General features: G+C 39.3%; 1 protein-coding gene across 8 annotated transcripts in view; it reads left to right on the forward strand.

The window, feature by feature from the left end:
• Positions 1-17,443, forward strand: part of dicer1 (dicer 1, ribonuclease type III) — a 173,696-nt gene that overhangs the window by 70,658 nt on the left and 85,595 nt on the right. For all 8 annotated transcript variants that reach the window (XM_059648939.1, XM_059648940.1, XM_059648934.1 and 5 more), the window contains 7 exons: positions 687-817; positions 2,496-2,630; positions 6,362-6,522; positions 10,646-10,817; positions 11,432-11,904; positions 13,285-13,417; positions 17,138-17,380. In XM_059648939.1, coding sequence (XP_059504922.1) covers positions 687-817; positions 2,496-2,630; positions 6,362-6,522; positions 10,646-10,817; positions 11,432-11,904; positions 13,285-13,417; positions 17,138-17,380 — 1,448 coding nt within the window. The remainder of the gene's footprint in view (positions 1-686; positions 818-2,495; positions 2,631-6,361; positions 6,523-10,645; positions 10,818-11,431; positions 11,905-13,284; positions 13,418-17,137; positions 17,381-17,443) is intronic.

Raw genomic sequence — 17,443 nt, forward strand, 5'->3', positions numbered from 1 at the left:
TGTGCCTGATGCCGCTCATTGCATGTCCTCCTGCACTGTTCATTGGACAAGGTTTGATTCTTTGAATGCTAATGGTAGAATGGGCTATGCCAGGCCATGAGATTTCCGGTCATACTGCATATACGACAACAGTCATGATAACAACATAGAAATAAAGTCTAGTGTTATAGTCTCAATCCCTCTATTTCCAATTTCATGAGATCAACAACCTGTGTTTTGTCAAACAATACACATCGACTTCTGGACAAGGATTCTTGGGGTTGATTACGAACGAGGTAATTCCTGCTGGAAATACTCCTGTATTGTTGATTTCTTAGTGGATTAAACCTATTTCACCAAATGAGCAGGACAGCCTTACATGTTTGTTGCTCAGTAACATAATAATCAGCCTTAAAGGTTTTTTGGATACTGTAGCAATATGCAGCACTTCATTGCTGTATCAGCTGGGATATAGATGAAATAAAACCTAGCACTTTTTGTTTTGCACTTTTTGGATGATTGCACTCCTTGGTGCAATCTCGGCTGAAATAAGAAACCCTTTTAGGACTGTATGTTAGCTGAGGCAGTCAGTTCAGGTGGTTGATAATGTATACCTGGACATTTCTGTATTTAAATAGCAGCATTTATGTTCAGAATGTGATGTGGTGTGAGAATGTAGTGGTTAAATTAAACATTATCTCTTCTAGCACCCTGTGTAGCTCAGCTAGCAGCAGCTGTCAAGACCCATTCAGACCTGAAGGTGGGAGAGTATTCCAGTATGGAAAACATTGAGTCATGGGCAAGCAAAGAATGGAACAAAAGCTTCATTGGACAACAGGTATTTCAATGTAATTTGAAGGTCTAGTTAGAGATCATAGTACTGTTTTTCTGAGTTTTGTATACCTTGATGTAAAATGCTTTAAGCCTGAAAATAAAGCTGTACTCTTCCTGGAGTTGTCACAACAGGTAAAGATTGTATCAAACCAATTTACCTCTGGATTCAGGTTGACAGAAGACGTGGATCAGGTAGTTGGGGAGCCAATGAGCTGTTCATCCAGAGACCCAGATAATGTTCTGTGAACCTGGGTTCGAAACCCACCATGCCAGATGGAGGATAATAAAGTGTGAAGCTGGATGAACACAGCAGGCCAAGCAGCATCCCAGGAGCACAAAAGCTGACGTTTCGGGCCTAGACCCTTCATCAGAGAGTCTAGGCCCGAAACGTCAGCTTTTGTGCTCCTGGGATGCTGCTTGGCCTGCTGTGTTCATCCAGCTTCACACTTTATTATCTTGAATTCTCCAGCATCTGCAGTTCCCATTATCACTGCCAGATGGAGGAATTTGAATTCAATAAAATATCTGGAATTAAGAATCTAATGAAGGTGACTCCATTGTTGATTGTCAGGAAAAACCCATCTGGTTCACTAATGTCCTTTAGGGAAGGAAACTGTTATCCTTACTTGGTCTGGCCTACATGTGACTCCAGACCCACAGCAATGTCGGTGACTGAATTGCCCTCGGTACAATTCAGGATGGCCTTCTAAAATACCCCATGTACAAAGCAAAAACAAAACAAAAGGAGGAGTTCAGTGGAACATGTCCTTATGATAACTTGGAAGAGTTCCTTTTGTTTTCCTAATCCTTCAGTTCAGTCGCTATCTTCTTTAGAGAAGTGCTCAGTTGGTTCATAAATGTTATAATATGAATTATTGATTTAAAGCAATGGCTTACAGCAACTGGTGGCGGGGGGGGGGAAATAAACTGGCTTCTTTTCAGGCATTTTTACTACTGACAGGAGAGGGGAAAGAGACCATTCCCTTTCTAGAGGTCCAAGGGCTTCTGCCAGTGTTGCTCACACCTGTAAGATACTCAAAGCGCCCAGGACCCAATCAGGTTGCAATTGTCAGGCTGATGTCCTTTGACATCCATGAGTGGGCGCAACTCCACAAACCAGTCAACAATCTGTAGTCTGCTGAATTTCATTTTATACAAGAATCCTGGAGCCAGGCCACCACCTTTTGTCCCTCACCCCTCAGCTTGTAAAGGAACAGTGTAAACCTGATTACAACGAGCTTCAGTCCAAAGATGTACAGGTTAGGTGGCTACAGGTTAGCCGTGCTAAATTGCTGTAAGTGTCTAAGCTGTGCAGGCTAGGTGGTTTAGTCATGGGGAAGTGCAGGATTACAGGGATGGGGTGGGGTGTGGGTCTGCATAGGATGCTGTTTGGACAGCTGACATGGACTCAGTGGGCTGAATGGCCTGTTCTGGCACTGTAGGGATTCCATGATTCTAGCTTGTATTTAAAAGGTACAGCAGTTCCTTCCTCGGTCCATTTTTTTGGTTATGTAAATTGGTCCTTTCCCATATAGTCCACAATCAAAACTAAAGAAAAGCACAGTTGCAATTCAAAAAAAAGACATAGCAATACTCTGTTAACTGGGTAAACAGGTTATATTTTGTGTAACATTTGTAATGATTGTCCTTGTTTCTTCCTCTCCTGTTTTTGATTGTTATAGGTGCTAGTCATGACTTGCCACATCTTCTTGCACATCTTGAAAAGGGGCTACCTTTTCCTCTCCAAAATCAACCTTCTGGTGTTTGATGAATGCCACCTTGCAATTAAAGAACATCCCTATCAGGAGATTATGAAGGTATTATGTCATGCTGTCATTTAGAGAAGTTTGCCATAACATTCCACACTAGGCGTCAATGCCAAATGTAGTCCTCAAATGGAATGAAGTTAAAAATTTGGAGTTGGGGGGGAAAACATCCAGTGCATGCAGCCATATGTTGCTTCATTCATTTATCATTTTGTTGTCCTTTTATTGTTTTTATATTTGCTCTATGAGGAAAATTCTAATTTCTAAATTCAATATAAAATCTGTGTTAACTTGTAATTACAGCCTCTTGCCAGTGAGAAATGCTGAAAAACGTAATTTAGTTGTTAACACTGTTTTCTTTTCTGTGGAAATTGAGAACATGTATTTCTTGTCAGTCACATGTACATCTCCTCTCTCAAGTGGCCTAACTTTACGATTTTTGATATCTTTTCAAGATAATCCAAATTTGAGAGTCTTTCTCCCTTCAACTCCACCCTGCCCACCTCCAAAAAATTGAGTTAGATTTGTTAGATGCAGCTGCTTTCCCATGCTATGTATCAACTACGTCAGTGTTTGCTTGGACTCTAGTGTTCTGACTGTACACAAGGATAATTTCTTCTGTACTTAAACCAAGGTACAAGCTTCTTAGTACGAAAGAAGGCATTTCTTCGTCTTTCAGTGAAATGAAAAACATGAATTTAAGAAATATGGCACTCTAAGCCTGCTTCACCATTCACTTACCATTAATCTTTAAGGTGCTTTTCTGCCCTGGAGAAAAGGTAGAAAAATTGGGTAAAGTTAACTAGCTTGAAATCTCAACTGTTTGAGCTATTATGATGTAATGTTCTTTTTACTGTTATTCCTAAGGTTTCTCCTTTGTGTGTTTGAGTGTTGAAGGTTCTAGCAGCTATGGTTTATTGATTTTGTGTGGAAAGATTAATGGTGGGGTGGCATCAGGAATCCCCACCATTTATAAATCACTTTTCTGTTTGTCTCTCAGGAGTGTGTCCACTGTTGCTAAAAAGAGGGGAAAATATTGAAAGCGTTTTCCATTATTATAAACAGTTTGCATTATGTCTTTTGACATTAACCTTAGCCAGATGGTACTTAAGATATTTCCTTTTACAACTGCAAGACTGATGTACCAGGAATATTTTTATTTGTCCTCTGTTGATGGGATCTATAGTTTGCAAGTTTGTTGAACATACTTTGAACAAGAACAGTTTGAGTCTTGGTACATGACACATTGTAAAACAACTTTTTGAGGGTCGGGGCTACATCTTCTATTTTGTAATCTGTTACTAGAAAGCTGTTGCAATTTTTTTTGCCTCTTACAGCAGTCTTGATCTGGCTTAGGAAATCAGATTTTGTATCTAACAGGTCACATGAAAGGATCAGTTTTCTTAGCTCCCTACGTAATTTGCTTGTAATACATGAGAGTTGTTTAAATGAAGTACTAAAATTGTCAAGGATCCCACAAGGTAAGTACCCTAATTACCAGCATTCTTCCAGTAGAGGCAGAACACTGCCAAGCACTTTTGAGGGGATAGCTTCCCTTTAGCTGTCTGCTTTGCTTGTACTCAAACAATCAGCTTAGTCAAGTGAATATTGTGTACAGATTCTTAAGAGAGTGTGATGTTTATATGCAGAGCTGTCTGAATTTCGACAGAGTGCCATTGAGTACAGCTACCTCTCCGACATGGTACCAATCGAAGGAGTACCATTTCAAATGTAACTGGCTCTCCCTGTGTGTCTGCTCACATTGCCTAATATTAAAATTGATAACAGAAGTGCAGCAGCTGTTTCTCTTTTTCTTGCTGTCCACTTCCCCTCCCTTTGGCATGATGCAAACAAGTCTTCAGACAAAAGCATTCGTGACAGGGTTCCATTTGCCATTACTGCTTTTTGTTAGAGTGGAATTCATTTATGTTATTGAACTTGTCAGCTTGATTGATGTTTCTAACCCTGTGGGTGGAGAGGTTATGGAAGTATTTGCTGGAAATTTTATTGCTAAAATTGTAGCAACCTCTTTGTCTCCTCTGAGACAAGAAATGTTTAAATTTGTGAAATGCCATCTTTGATCAGAAACACTTAACAGTAATCTCTAAGTAGTGAAAAATTGATTGTTTTGCTGCTGGCTTGGTCAGGTTGAACTCAAAATAGCTTTGTGCACCACTTCAAATCAAACTTGCTTTTTACTCCCTTATTGATTTATGTTTTTTACTCATGTCTGAACAGATTTAAGATAATATTTGTTTGTGCGCTAAGAGCAATAAATCGTGGCCATGCCAGCGATACCCATGTTCTATGAGTGAATTACGGAAAAGGCCTTAGAAGGACCCTTGTTTAGACCATTGGCTGTGGAATTGTTTTACTGTTGGATAACCAAAGCTGCTATCATTTTACATCAGCATACATATTCCTAATGGCAGCCATTATTTGTCAAGAAATGGCTTTGCTGTGTGATCACAGAGCTCTTTAACAGAAAAAGGCCCTTGGGCCCATCAAGTCTGCACTGTTCACAAGCAGCCATCTAACTATTATTAGAGGGAGGTGATGGCCTAGTGGCATTATTGCTGGACTGTTAATCCAGAGACCCAGATAATGTTCTGGGACCTGGGTTCGAATCCCACCACTATAGATGGTGGAATTTGAATTTAATAAATATCTGGAATTAAGAATCTAACAGTGACCACGAATCCAACCAAATCAATAATATCCTTTAAGGAAGGAAACTGCCATCTTTTCTTGGTCTGGTCTACATGTGACTCCAGATCCACAGCAATGAGTTTCACGCTTTACTGCCCTCTGGGAAATCAAGAAATTATGGGCAATAATTTATAGTACAGCAGAAAATTCATGTTATCCAGACAGTGTCTACAATTCATCAATAGTGTTACAGCCAATTCACTTTAACAAAACGTGCATTATAGCAGAACTACCTGTAGTTTTCCTGCCACCAAGGTTAGACTGACAGGCCTAGTTAATCCCTTGCTCCCTTCTCGGATGCCAGTGCGACATTGGCTGCCGTCCAGTCCTCTGGCACTTTTCCTATAGCCAGAAAGAAATTGAAAATTAGTGCCAGTGCCCCCCCTCCCCCCCACATCTTTTTTAGCAACCTGAGATTTATCTACTAAGCTGCCAGACCACCCCATGAAACCATGAGACACAAGAACAGGAGTAGGCCAAGCTTGCACTGCCATTGAATAGGACATGACTGATCCTACTTCTCCACTTCCCGACCTTTATCCTATAACCCTTGTTTCCCTTACTGATTGAAGAATCATTCTCAGCCCTAACTGTACACAAGAACTCTGCTTACAGCTCCCCATGTTAAGGAGTTTCAAAGTCCCAGACTCTCCCATGAGGAAAGACATTTCTAGTACTTTAGGAATCATAAACAAAAAAAAAACCCAAGAACTGCAGATGCTGGAAATCAGAAACAAAGAAATTGCTGGGAATACTCAGCAGATCTGGCATCATTTGTGAAGAGAAATCAGTTAACATTGCAGTCATTCTTTTCTTTTCTTTCTGTTTTTCGGTCTTTCTTTTCTTCCTTTCTCTCTCTCTATCTTTTTTCTTTCTTTCTTTCTTTCGTTTCTCTGCTTTTTTCCACTGAAGCAACTTCTGCACAGCTTTTAACTTCACACCTGGTGATTATTTTTTGTTAATCATGAATTATTAAAATTAAATCACAATTCCAGCAGTTTTGAAAAGGAAATCTCTAACTTTGAATTCTTTCCATGCGTGTCATTTTAATGTTGTTTCTTTTTGTTAATCAGATGTGTGAGGAGAACCCTTCATGCCCTCGTATCTTGGGACTAACTGCCTCCATTTTAAATGGTAAATGTGACCCTTCTGAGCTAGAGGAAAAAATTTTGAAGCTGGAAAAGATTCTCAGGAGCAGTGCAGAGACTGCCACTGACCTGGTAGTGTTGGACAAGTGAGTTGTAGACACAGTCTACTTTCTTATTCTTCATTGTATGATAGTGGATGTGAGTTTGCTTGCTGAGCTGGAAGGTTAGTTTTCAGACGTTTCGTCACCATTCTAGGTAACATCATCAGTGAGCCTCTGATGAAGCGCTGGCGTTATGTCCCGCTTTCTATTTACCTGTTTAGGTTTCCTTGGGTTGGTGATGTCATTTCCTGCGTTTCCTGTCATTTCCAGAAAGCTAGCCACCAGGATACATGAACATCAACTAGCCACAAAACGACATGACCCACTATCACTAGTATCCTTACATACAGATGAGGAAGGAGACCACTTTGATTGGAACAACACATCCATCCTAGGACATGCCAAACAGAGACACGCACGAGAATTCCTAGAAGCATGGCATTCCAACCGGAACTCCATCAACAAACACATTGATTTGAAGCCAATCTACCATCCCCTGAGAAAAAGAACAGGAAATGACATCACCAACCCAAGGAAACCTAACCAGATAAATAGAAAGTTGGACATAACACCAGCGCTTCGTCGGAGGCTCACTGATGATGTTACCTAGAATGGTGACAAAACGTCTGAAAACTAACCTTCCAGCTCAGTGAGCAAACTCACATCCAGAAACTCAACCTGAGCTACAAATCTTCTCAAAACTGGATTGTATGATAGTATCAAGAACTTACATTTTTGACAGTTAGTGTAGTGAAGATTTGTGCCTTCATCTTTCATTTTAAGGCTGATTTATACTTTAATCTTAAACCTGATTCCATCTGATGCGAAACAGTTCTTTTGTGTTTACCTGTTGCAAGTGTTACCAGATACATTTGGATGCCGCACCCATTTGCTGGTATGGTCATGCAAACGGCAAAACAGCCATGGTTGAGCACTGTCACTTTGAAAACCTAAAAGGATAATGGTTATGGAAAAGAGAAAATTCACATTAGTTCTCCACAATCGGACTCTGAGAGATACTGCTGGCGTAGTAATGTGGGCTTTGGTCTATTTGACTGTTGTGCAGGGCATAAACAGTGTAGATTGGTTGCCATTATCCCACATCTGTAGTTAACCAGTGACAGACCTCCGTAATTGTTATTTTTGCAGCAGAACGGTTTGGTAGTTTACTTCAGAGGACAGTGAATGAAACACAATATGAGAGAAACTTTACATGCAAGCCAGATGGCACACCTGAGAAATGTGTGCACCAGGTCAGCATCACTGAGGCAGACTGAGTCGAGTGTACAACAGGTCAGTATGACTAAGAAGCAGGTTGGCAAGTGTGTGCAGCAAGTCAGTGTAACTGAAACAATTTGAGAGGAATGTGCAACAGGTCAGCATGAGTTGTGCAGCAGATTGCTAGAGCAACCCAGCGGGGGGGGTAGAAATTTGTGCAGACAACCCCTTCACCCTCATCCTACCTTTCAGATCCGAAATTAAGCAATATATAAAACTAGGGAGGTGATAAGGTAGGTAGTTCTTCTATGTCACCTTTTTTAATTGGCCAAGTGATTTAAATTAGGGAATATTATTACCACTGAAGAATGCAGTTAAGAAATTGATTTCTAAACTAATTAACCTCCAAATTCATTTAACAATAAAGTAGAGATGGCAGAGTTACAGCTTTATTATTTGGGAACTGGAGGATGCTGGTGCGATCCACAATGACTATAACCTTTACACCAAGTATTCAAGCAACTCCGGCCTCAGCAGCCCAGATTCTGCGAAACATTAGGAAGGGGGAGTGTTAATCATGGAGTCATATAGCACGGAAACAGACTCTTCCGTTACCTGGACACACTGGCAGCCTTAGTTCAAATTTCATCTGTGCTCAAGAACAGGAAGTGTGTTATTGGAAGTAAGGCAGGTGTTGCTATCCAAGATATAGCTTTGAAGGAGCACCAGCCAGGGTCTTTGATCAGTAGATATGAGCCCCCAAAGAAATTATTGCTGCTGAGGGTAAGGGCATGAACTGCAGGAACAATGAACAAACTGACCAAAGCATAGTGGTCCAGAGCACCATTGAAGTAGGTGGTGAAAGGAATAATGTAGTAGCAATAAGTGGTAGCATGGTTAGGATAATAGATACTGTTCTCTACAGCAAAGATAAAGTCCCAAAGGCTATGTTGCCTAACAGGTGCTAAGGGTCTAGACATCTCTTCTGGAGTTAAAGTTGTAAGGGAAAGATCCAGTTGATGCAGTCTAGGCAGGTTGTCTGTACCTATGCAGACTAGGAAGGAGACTCTCCTGAGAAGTTACAAGCAGCTTGGAAAATTATAAACTGTAAAGGCAGTTACCTCCAAGATTACTACCTGAACCACATGCAAATTAGCATCGGGTAGATAAAGCCAGGGAGAGAAATCCTCGGCTGAAAGATTGCTGTAAGAGGTATAGTTTCTGACTCCTGGAGCATGAGTTCTGGAGAAAATTCTGCTCCGTTATGATGGACTTCTGTTGAAGTATGTTGAGAGCAATGCCCCAACAAATTGTAGAACTAGGGATGTAGTCAGGGTTTTAAACTAAATAGTGGAGGAAGGAGGTTCAATTCAAGGGAAGTTCATTTTAAAAAAAAACAAACAAGAGCAGGGTACACAAGAGCGTAGAGGCAAGTGATAATCAAAGTGACAGGAAGAGGCAGAAATATAAGCAGAAGAGTGCAGCAGAAGTTGGAATTAGAATAGGTAATAATGGTAAACGTTCAAAGTTTAAAGCTCTTTATTTGAATGTAGTTGTAACAAGATTGATAAGTTAATGGCACAAATAGTACTAAATGTTCACGACTTGATAGCTTTAACAACGTGGCTGCAGGATGACTAGAGCTAGGGAGTCAATATTTAAGGGCGTTAGACATTATGCAAAATAGGCAAAAATTAAAAGAGGGTGAAGTGGCTTTGTTAATAAAGAGCAATATGGGTATGGCAGTGACTAGGTTCATTAGTAGTGATTTTAGATGCAATAGATCTTAATGTGGAATTGGTTTGGACAGAAATGAGGAATACTAAGGGGAAAAAACTCCTAGGAGGAATCACTGCAGAGCCCCCAAAATGTTGACTCACTGTAGGACATTGTATAAATCAGGAAATAATTGAGAAGTGTAAGAAAAGCACTGCAGTCGTCATGAGTGATATTGCCTGGATAAATTAAATGGGGCAATGGTAACATGAAGATGAATTTGTAGGGTGTATCAGAGATTGTTTCATTCTTTCATTATTGGTTTGTTTCGTTCTTTCTACGTTCTTGAGTACCTGGCAGAAACTATCTTAGATCTTGTGTAATGCATTAGAATTGATAAAAGATATTTTAATCAGACATAATGAAGGATGTAGTGTTGATAGCATGGCAGAATTTTAAAGTTAGTTTGAGGAAAAAGCGCAAATCGGTGTCCTTGACTTAAATCAGGGGAATTACGTAGTTTTGAAGGGTTGCCCAGAACACACTGGGAAAGGGCAGGATCAGTAGATGAACAACACACATTTAAACAGATAATATCACTTAACAAAAAATCATTCTCATCTAAAAGAGGACTTGATGAGAAGGCTGAACCACCATGGTTATTGGAGGCAGTCAAGGAAAGGATAGGACTGGGGAATTAATGGGGATTGGAAATGGCAGATAACAAAGCCAGATATTTTGCATTGCTTTTCACAGGGCAGCCAAACAGATTAAAACTTTTATTCATTAGCATTTAGAAGAATGATGGGTGCGCTGTTGAAATATAGAACATTTTGAGGGGTCTTTAGTGGCTTGTTGTTGAAATGGTTTTCTAACAGGCAAATTTGAAACTAATTAACATTGTTACACAATAAGAGGACATGCATTTTAAACTAGAAAGTGGAGGAGTTCCTCTTCTCTCTGAGAAGCGTGAATGTCTGGAATTCTGTACACCAGAGAGTTGTGGATGCCATCAAATTACCGTGGTTGTTGAACCAAATTTAGAATTTGCATTTGCGGGCTTTGAATTTTATTCTGTCAAAGTCATTTCCAATTTATTTTGCCTGTAATGAAATGAAGTTTTTAATTTGCTTACTTCTAAAAACTAACAAAGTTCTATTTTGAAGGCTAGGGCAAGTGGCAGAATAAGTATTCCTGATATGTTTCATTTATTATTGTCATCTTTTATCTATAGGTATTCTTCTCAACCTCATGAAGTTGTGCTTGACTGTGGACCATATGAGGATAGAAGTGGACTATATGAAAAACTTTTAAAGGAGTTGGATGAAGCACTTAATTTTATTAATGATTTTAATAACATGTCTGTACATTGGGATGATAAAGGCCCAACATCAGTCCCTAAACAGGTAAATGTTGAACTGTGTCTGGAGTAGGCCTTTATAATACAGTCCAAACTTTTTGTTTATAAAGATTCAACTTATAATTTCTGTTGAGCAACAATGCTGACATCATTACTGCAGATTCCAGTGAAGTATCTGTTTGTAATTACTTAGGTTACTGAGGCTTCAGCTTTTGCAGAGCACTGCTCAGAACTCAAATGTGAAGATCTGACATATCATAGGGCATCGGCTTTTACTCATAATTCAAGATGCATCAGTTTTTGTAATGTTGATGAAAGGGGCGCCAACGGAAAATAGTTACTAAAATAGTACTGAGTTAGATGTTACTTTGTTTCCATGTTCACAATCCAAAAATGTTTCTGATTATGGAGCCGAGTGTTATACTGAGAATTTTCCGAAGTAGAAAGATTTAGTTTTGAGATGGTGAGCTATCTAGATCTTTGGTGATTCCACTTCTTATTTCAAAATTCATTTTTCAATTTTCAACTTTCAAAATTTAAAACTGCCCTACTTCTATTATCGTGTTTTGATTTTTTTTTCTGTAATGCATTCTATTTAAAACAGACAGTGAAAAATCTGCTTTCCCAATAAATCCTTGTTTGCCTCTTTAATTCCTATAGGTACTGGTAGACTGCCGTGCAGTGTTAACTGTTTTGGGGCCTTGGTGTGCAGATAAAGTAGCTGGGATGATGGTAAGAGAGCTTCAGAAATATATAAAGCATGAGCAGGAGGAGTTGAACAGAAAGTTCCTTTTGTTTACAGACACTCTTCTTAGAAAAATTCATGCACTCTGTGAAGAGCACTTCTCACCTGCTGCACTCGATCTGAAATATGTAACCCCAAAAGTCAGTAAATTGCTGGAAATCCTGCAAGAGTACAAACCTTTTGAACGGCAGCAGTTTGAAAGTGTTGAATGGTACAACAACAGAAACCAGGACAATTATGTATCATGGAGTGATTCTGAAGATGAGGATGAGGATGAAGAAATAGAGGAAAAGGAGAAGACTGACACTAATTTCCCCTCCCCTTTCACCAACATATTGTGCGGGATTATTTTTGTCGAAAGACGCTACACAGCTGTTGTCTTAAACAGGTAAGAGATGATAGAGTGTGGCTAAGGCATCGCTGAAACTTTTGTGTAAATTTTTTGTGCTGTTTTAAAAAGGGAATTTATAATTCAGTGTTAATATGACTACTGAGCTAGGAATTGGTGTCTTCGTGAAAAAAGTTTGTGTAAGTTTGTCCCTTTCTGAATACAAGGGGTCAAATACCACTGTGGTAACTGGTGAAATTTCAATTACAGGAAGGTGGAATATAAAGCTTATCTAACTGATGGTGGCCAGAACAGCTATCAGTAATTGTTATAAAAACTCGAGTGCTTCTCTAATGCCCTTCAGGAAGGAAATCCTCCTTACTCAGTCAATTTTAACTTTTGACTCCAGGCCACAGTAATGTGGTTGAAATTTAACTATCAAGCCACTCCGTTCAAGAGATGGGCATCAAACACAGCCTTGTCAGAGAGACCCGTATCCCACAAAATAATTTTTTTAGAAGTGCGGAAGGTTTTATATCCAGAATTCACAAAATACACAAAAGACAGTTGGCCTATCTAAACTTATCCATCCAGAAGTATTCTAAAGCTTACCCCAAACCCTCATTGTAGTTTTAACTGTTAATACTCACAGCTTTTTAACCTCTGCTGTTCTTTCTAGAAGTTCGTTCTCTTTGATCGGTCATTATGTTGTTGTATTTTCTGGCAATAATCTAAATGTGCCTGTTACTTTCTTGAACATATGTCCCTTTGTCCTACCCTCGCAACTTAATTTAATTGAACAACCTGTTCAATTCCTGTAGATTTTTGTAGATCTTTCCAAAATCACCACTTTAAGATTACCTGCCTAGGTTAAAGAGCAAGCTTCTCCAAATTTTCATTTGTGTATTAAGGCCAGAATTAGAACTCTTGCGCAAAATTTCCTGTGGTCAAACCACAGAACAACTTGATCACAACTCCCTCTGATATGTTCAATATACGTTCTATTGGATTTACTAACTGTTGCAGTGTTGAACATACTGAACAACACTAAGATTTCTAGGTTACTCTCAACTTCCTCAATGATTTTATCAACGTATGTGTGGTTAACTAGATCATTAACTGTAAGAGGATAGAAGCTTAGAATTTTGCCAGCTCCCTGTGGCTTTGACAACACTTGGAAATTAAAACGATCATTTCACCCCAGACCGTATCTTGGGAAGAGAAAATGTCTCTGGCCATTTCACTGAAAAATAGTGGATAGATATTTTCAGAGGTAGACGAGGAAGTCGGTACGTGGTTATTACTGACTTTAATAAAATTATTCTCTGCCAAAGTTTTAGCTTTGTCATAGCTGTTCTTCCATTTCACTTTCCGTTGTTGTCCTCTTCCTTGCCCCACCTGTTTTATGGAGTTTAAGTTGAGTTGATTATTTTGCTTCAGGTTAATAAAAGAAGCAGGCAAGCAGGATCCAGAATTGTCTTATGTCAGCAGTAATTTCATAACTGGTCATGGCATTGGAAAGAACCAGCCTCGTAATAAACAGATGGAAGTGGAGTTCAGGAAACAAGAAGAGGTAAAAGCATCTCACCACTTTTGTGCAAAGAAACAATCTAACATTGAACACCATATTGGCTTCTGGCTTCTTCACTTGGTCATTCTCTTAGTTAAAGCTGCAAATTTAAAATCATTTTGCTGGTTTCTGAATAAATTCTACGAGAATGTTGAATTGTGTTTCCTTGGAAGCTCAGTGGGCAATTCTAGCAGGTAACTAAGTGCGTTTGCATGAAGTCTTTGAAGATTTGTAGCTCGAGTTGTAGATGAGGTTGTAGACTTACTAAGCCAGTGTGTTTGATGCAAAAGTATAGTCACCCTGCTAAGTAACATCATCAGTACGCTTCCAGTGGAGTGCCACAGTTTGCTGTGATTGGCATTATTTCCAGTTCTGTTTTTCAGTGATGTGTAGGTTGGGTCTAGCTCAGTGTGTTTGATGGCGTTCTGGTTGGAATGCCAGGTCTCCAGGAATTCCCTGGCATGTCTCTGTTTGACTTGTGCTATTGTGAATGTGTTGTCTGAGTCAAACTTGTGAACTTCTCTTTCTGTGTGTATTGAGACCAGTAAGAACTGGTCATGTCTCTTGGTGACTGGCATTTGTGTATTCTTATTGTCAGTTTTCTTTTCATTTGGCCTATGTAATGTTTCTCACAGTCTTTGCATGGTAGTTTGTATATTACATTAGTTTTAGTAGTTGTGAGTATGGCATCCTGTATGTTCGTCAGTAGCTGTCACAGGGTGGTTGTTGATTTGTGGGCTACCCTGATACCTAGGGGCCTGAGTAGTCTTGTGATCATCTCTAATATATATCTCTGATATATGGTAGAGCAAGTCGTGTGTCTGACCATATTGTGTCATCTTGTTGTGATCTGTTGAGGAAGTATCCATTTCTTTGAAAAACTCCATTTTTGGGTATCTATTTCTTTTAAGAAAATCTCCACGTAAGTGCTCCTGTTCTGCTTTGTGCCATTCCAGGTTGCTGCAGTGAGTTGTAGCTTATTTGAATAATGTCCTAATACAGCTCTGCTTGTGGGTGCAGAGGTGGTTCCTGGTGTAATTAAGTATCTGATCCATATGTGTGGCCTGTCTTTCTATGCTTGTATGGAGTTCTTGCGTTCTTCCATAATGTCGAGGAAGGGAATTGTTGTCATCGTCTTTTGTGAATTTTACTCTGTTGAGGTTGTTGTTTGTGTCAGTGAGTTTCTTTTAGTCTTGTGCATTTTTTGATCACAAAAGTAGCATATACTTAGTGGACCCAGAGTTTGTGTTGCGTAGTGGGGAGCGCTTTCTGTTTCATTAATGGAGCTGTATCCAGACGTCGTACAAACGAGCCACACTACACTGCAGTAACCCGGAATTGCTCGAAGCCAAATGGGTGCGTTTATATGGAAGGTTTAAAAAGGAAAGGAATGGAAAAAGCACAATCAGAACTAAGGAAAGGTCTCCTGACCTGAAACATTAACTCTGATTTTGTTTTTCTTCTCCAAATGCTGCTGAGCTTTTCGAGCAATTTCTGCTTTTGTGCACCCTTGACGATCATCTGTGGTGATGCTGTGGTGCAACTCCAAATTATAAATGCCTATTTGGTCACCCAGTTGTTGGTGCTTTTGTTCATGGAGCAGAGCTTTTAACGTCTTGAGTTGTAATCAGAAATTTTGACCAAATTTCGTAATCTTATTTCAAAGGATGAGTTGATGGACACTGTTGCTAAGTATCTATTGACTATTTGACAAGTCAAAATTTAGTGCAAAATTTTAGCAAAACCTAATGATATATGCAGTTGTTTTCATGATACAAACAAGGAATGCAAGTAGGTCACTAGGCCCTTTGAGCTTGCTCCACCATTCATTAACATCATGGCTAATCTGATTTTTTAATCTCAACTCTACAATCCTGCAAATCGCTGATCTCTCCTCTTGGTGAAGAAGAATCTACCTATCTTTGCCTTAAAAATATTTAAAGATTCTGAATCCATTGCCTTTTGTAGAGGGGAATTCAAAAACACACAATATTTCCTCATCCCTGTTTTAAATAGGCAGCACCCCCCACCCCCTTATTTTTAAACTGTGAGCCCTAGTTCTAGATTATCCCAAAGCAGGATGCATCCTTTCAACAGTCATCTGAACAAGTTCCCTCAGGATCAATGTTGCAATTTGATCGCCTTTTGACTCTTCTAAACTCGACTATACATGCCTAGCCTGTCTGGCCTTTCATCATGAAATAACTTGCTCATTCCAGGTAACAGTCTAGTGAACCTTCTCTTCCATTGCTTCCAGCACATAAGCGTCCTACTATTATACTGTGATCAGTACTGCACACACTACTCCAAATGCAGTCTCACCATTGCCCTGTATAACTGAAGTATACCTCCCTACTATTGCATTCAGTTCCCCTCATAATAAAGCATACATTCTGTAGGTTTCCTTGGGGATTGGTAAACGCAGTTGGCTGCTGGCTGATAAACTGATGCCAACAGCAGGGGTTCAGTTTCTGCACTGGCTGAGGTGGTCGTGAAGGTCACAGATTCTCAACTTTACCCCCTTGCCTGAGGTGTGATGACATTTGTTATATTAACTTTCCTGATTACTTGCTGCTTGATTTGTGAAAGCATGTAGCAATTCAGTGAGTATTTTTTTCCTTTTCAAACTCATGTGGCTGATGGGAATATTTTAACTTGACAGATATTATCCATCTATCTCTGAATTTTGAGTATAAAATGAATTACTGATGTTAATTGGTATGTTAGTGATAAGGTCAGGTGGAATTAAAAGCATGACACCATGAGAATCACAGCATGGCTTGTCACCTGGTTTTAAATAGCTATTTTTAAAACCAAGTTTATATAAGTTCAGTTTTGAAATAAGTGGATATTGTCATTATATCCTGTCTCAAATTGAGGTTTACATTTATACTGGAGTATTGTGTTCAAATCTGAGCACTGCTGTTTACAAAAAATGTTAAGATCGTAGAGCAGGTGCAGAGGAATTTTATTTGGCCCCAGGAATCTGTGGCTTCGTATGTGAAAAAGTTAAGAAAGTATTCCTTGGAGACAACAAAATTATAAAATCTTAATAGAGTAAGGAAGGAGAAACAATTACCATGGATAAAGTTATTTAGCAGAGGGCATGGTTCTAAGTGATCGGCAAAAGTTGCTGGCTAGACCAGCATTTATTTTCCATCCCTAATTTATAACCAATATAAAAAGCCCACATTTTTCCAGCAACATGCTGTATTCTCCACACACGTCGATACCGCACGTTACAATTCAGTTGTATCATGCTCTCCTCAGTCAAGTAGATTTTCTCCCCACAAATACTTGTTTTATTTCTTGGTTACCTATAATTGGGCACAAGGAATTGGGCAGGCAATAGTACTGGTAGTGCAGAAGACATGGGAGTTTGCTGCAAATGGTAACATTTCAAGATATCAGTAGCCATGATGGCATTTTAATGATAAGCTTACCATGTAGATTGACCACCATTTATTGGGATTTTTCGAGCTTCACTTACCCATTCAACATCTACAGTGCAAAAAACACTTGAGATGTTACACATTGTCACTTTTCTTTTCCTTCCTTTTAAGACTGGCTTATTTTGAAGCCTGTTATTTGAAGTGGAGAAACCTTAAAGTAGATGGTGAATCACAAGTGAAAAATTGTGTTCTACTGCATTGTGTTACCTAGTCATTGAGATTCTGGAACTGCATTAACATTGATTTTTTCCTTCCCTAAAAATGGTTGTAGGTGCTCAGAAAATTCCGTGCGCATGAGACCAACTTGCTCATTGCAACTAGTGTTGTTGAGGAGGGAGTTGATATTCCAAAATGCAATCTGGTGGTTCGATTCGATTTGCCAACAGAATATCGCTCTTATGTCCAATCAAAAGGAAGAGCACGAGCACCCATCTCAAACTACATCATGCTTTCCGATTCCGACAAAATTGAAGATTTCAAAGAAGACCTCAAAACCTACAAGGCAATTGAAAAGGTATTTACTGGCCTTCTTTTGATGAACACGATTTACAGATCCGCCTCAAATAGGAAGATACAA

The sequence above is a fragment of the Stegostoma tigrinum genome, chromosome 10 (genome assembly GCF_030684315.1).
Source record: "Stegostoma tigrinum isolate sSteTig4 chromosome 10, sSteTig4.hap1, whole genome shotgun sequence".
NCBI lineage: Eukaryota > Metazoa > Chordata > Chondrichthyes > Orectolobiformes > Stegostomatidae > Stegostoma > Stegostoma tigrinum.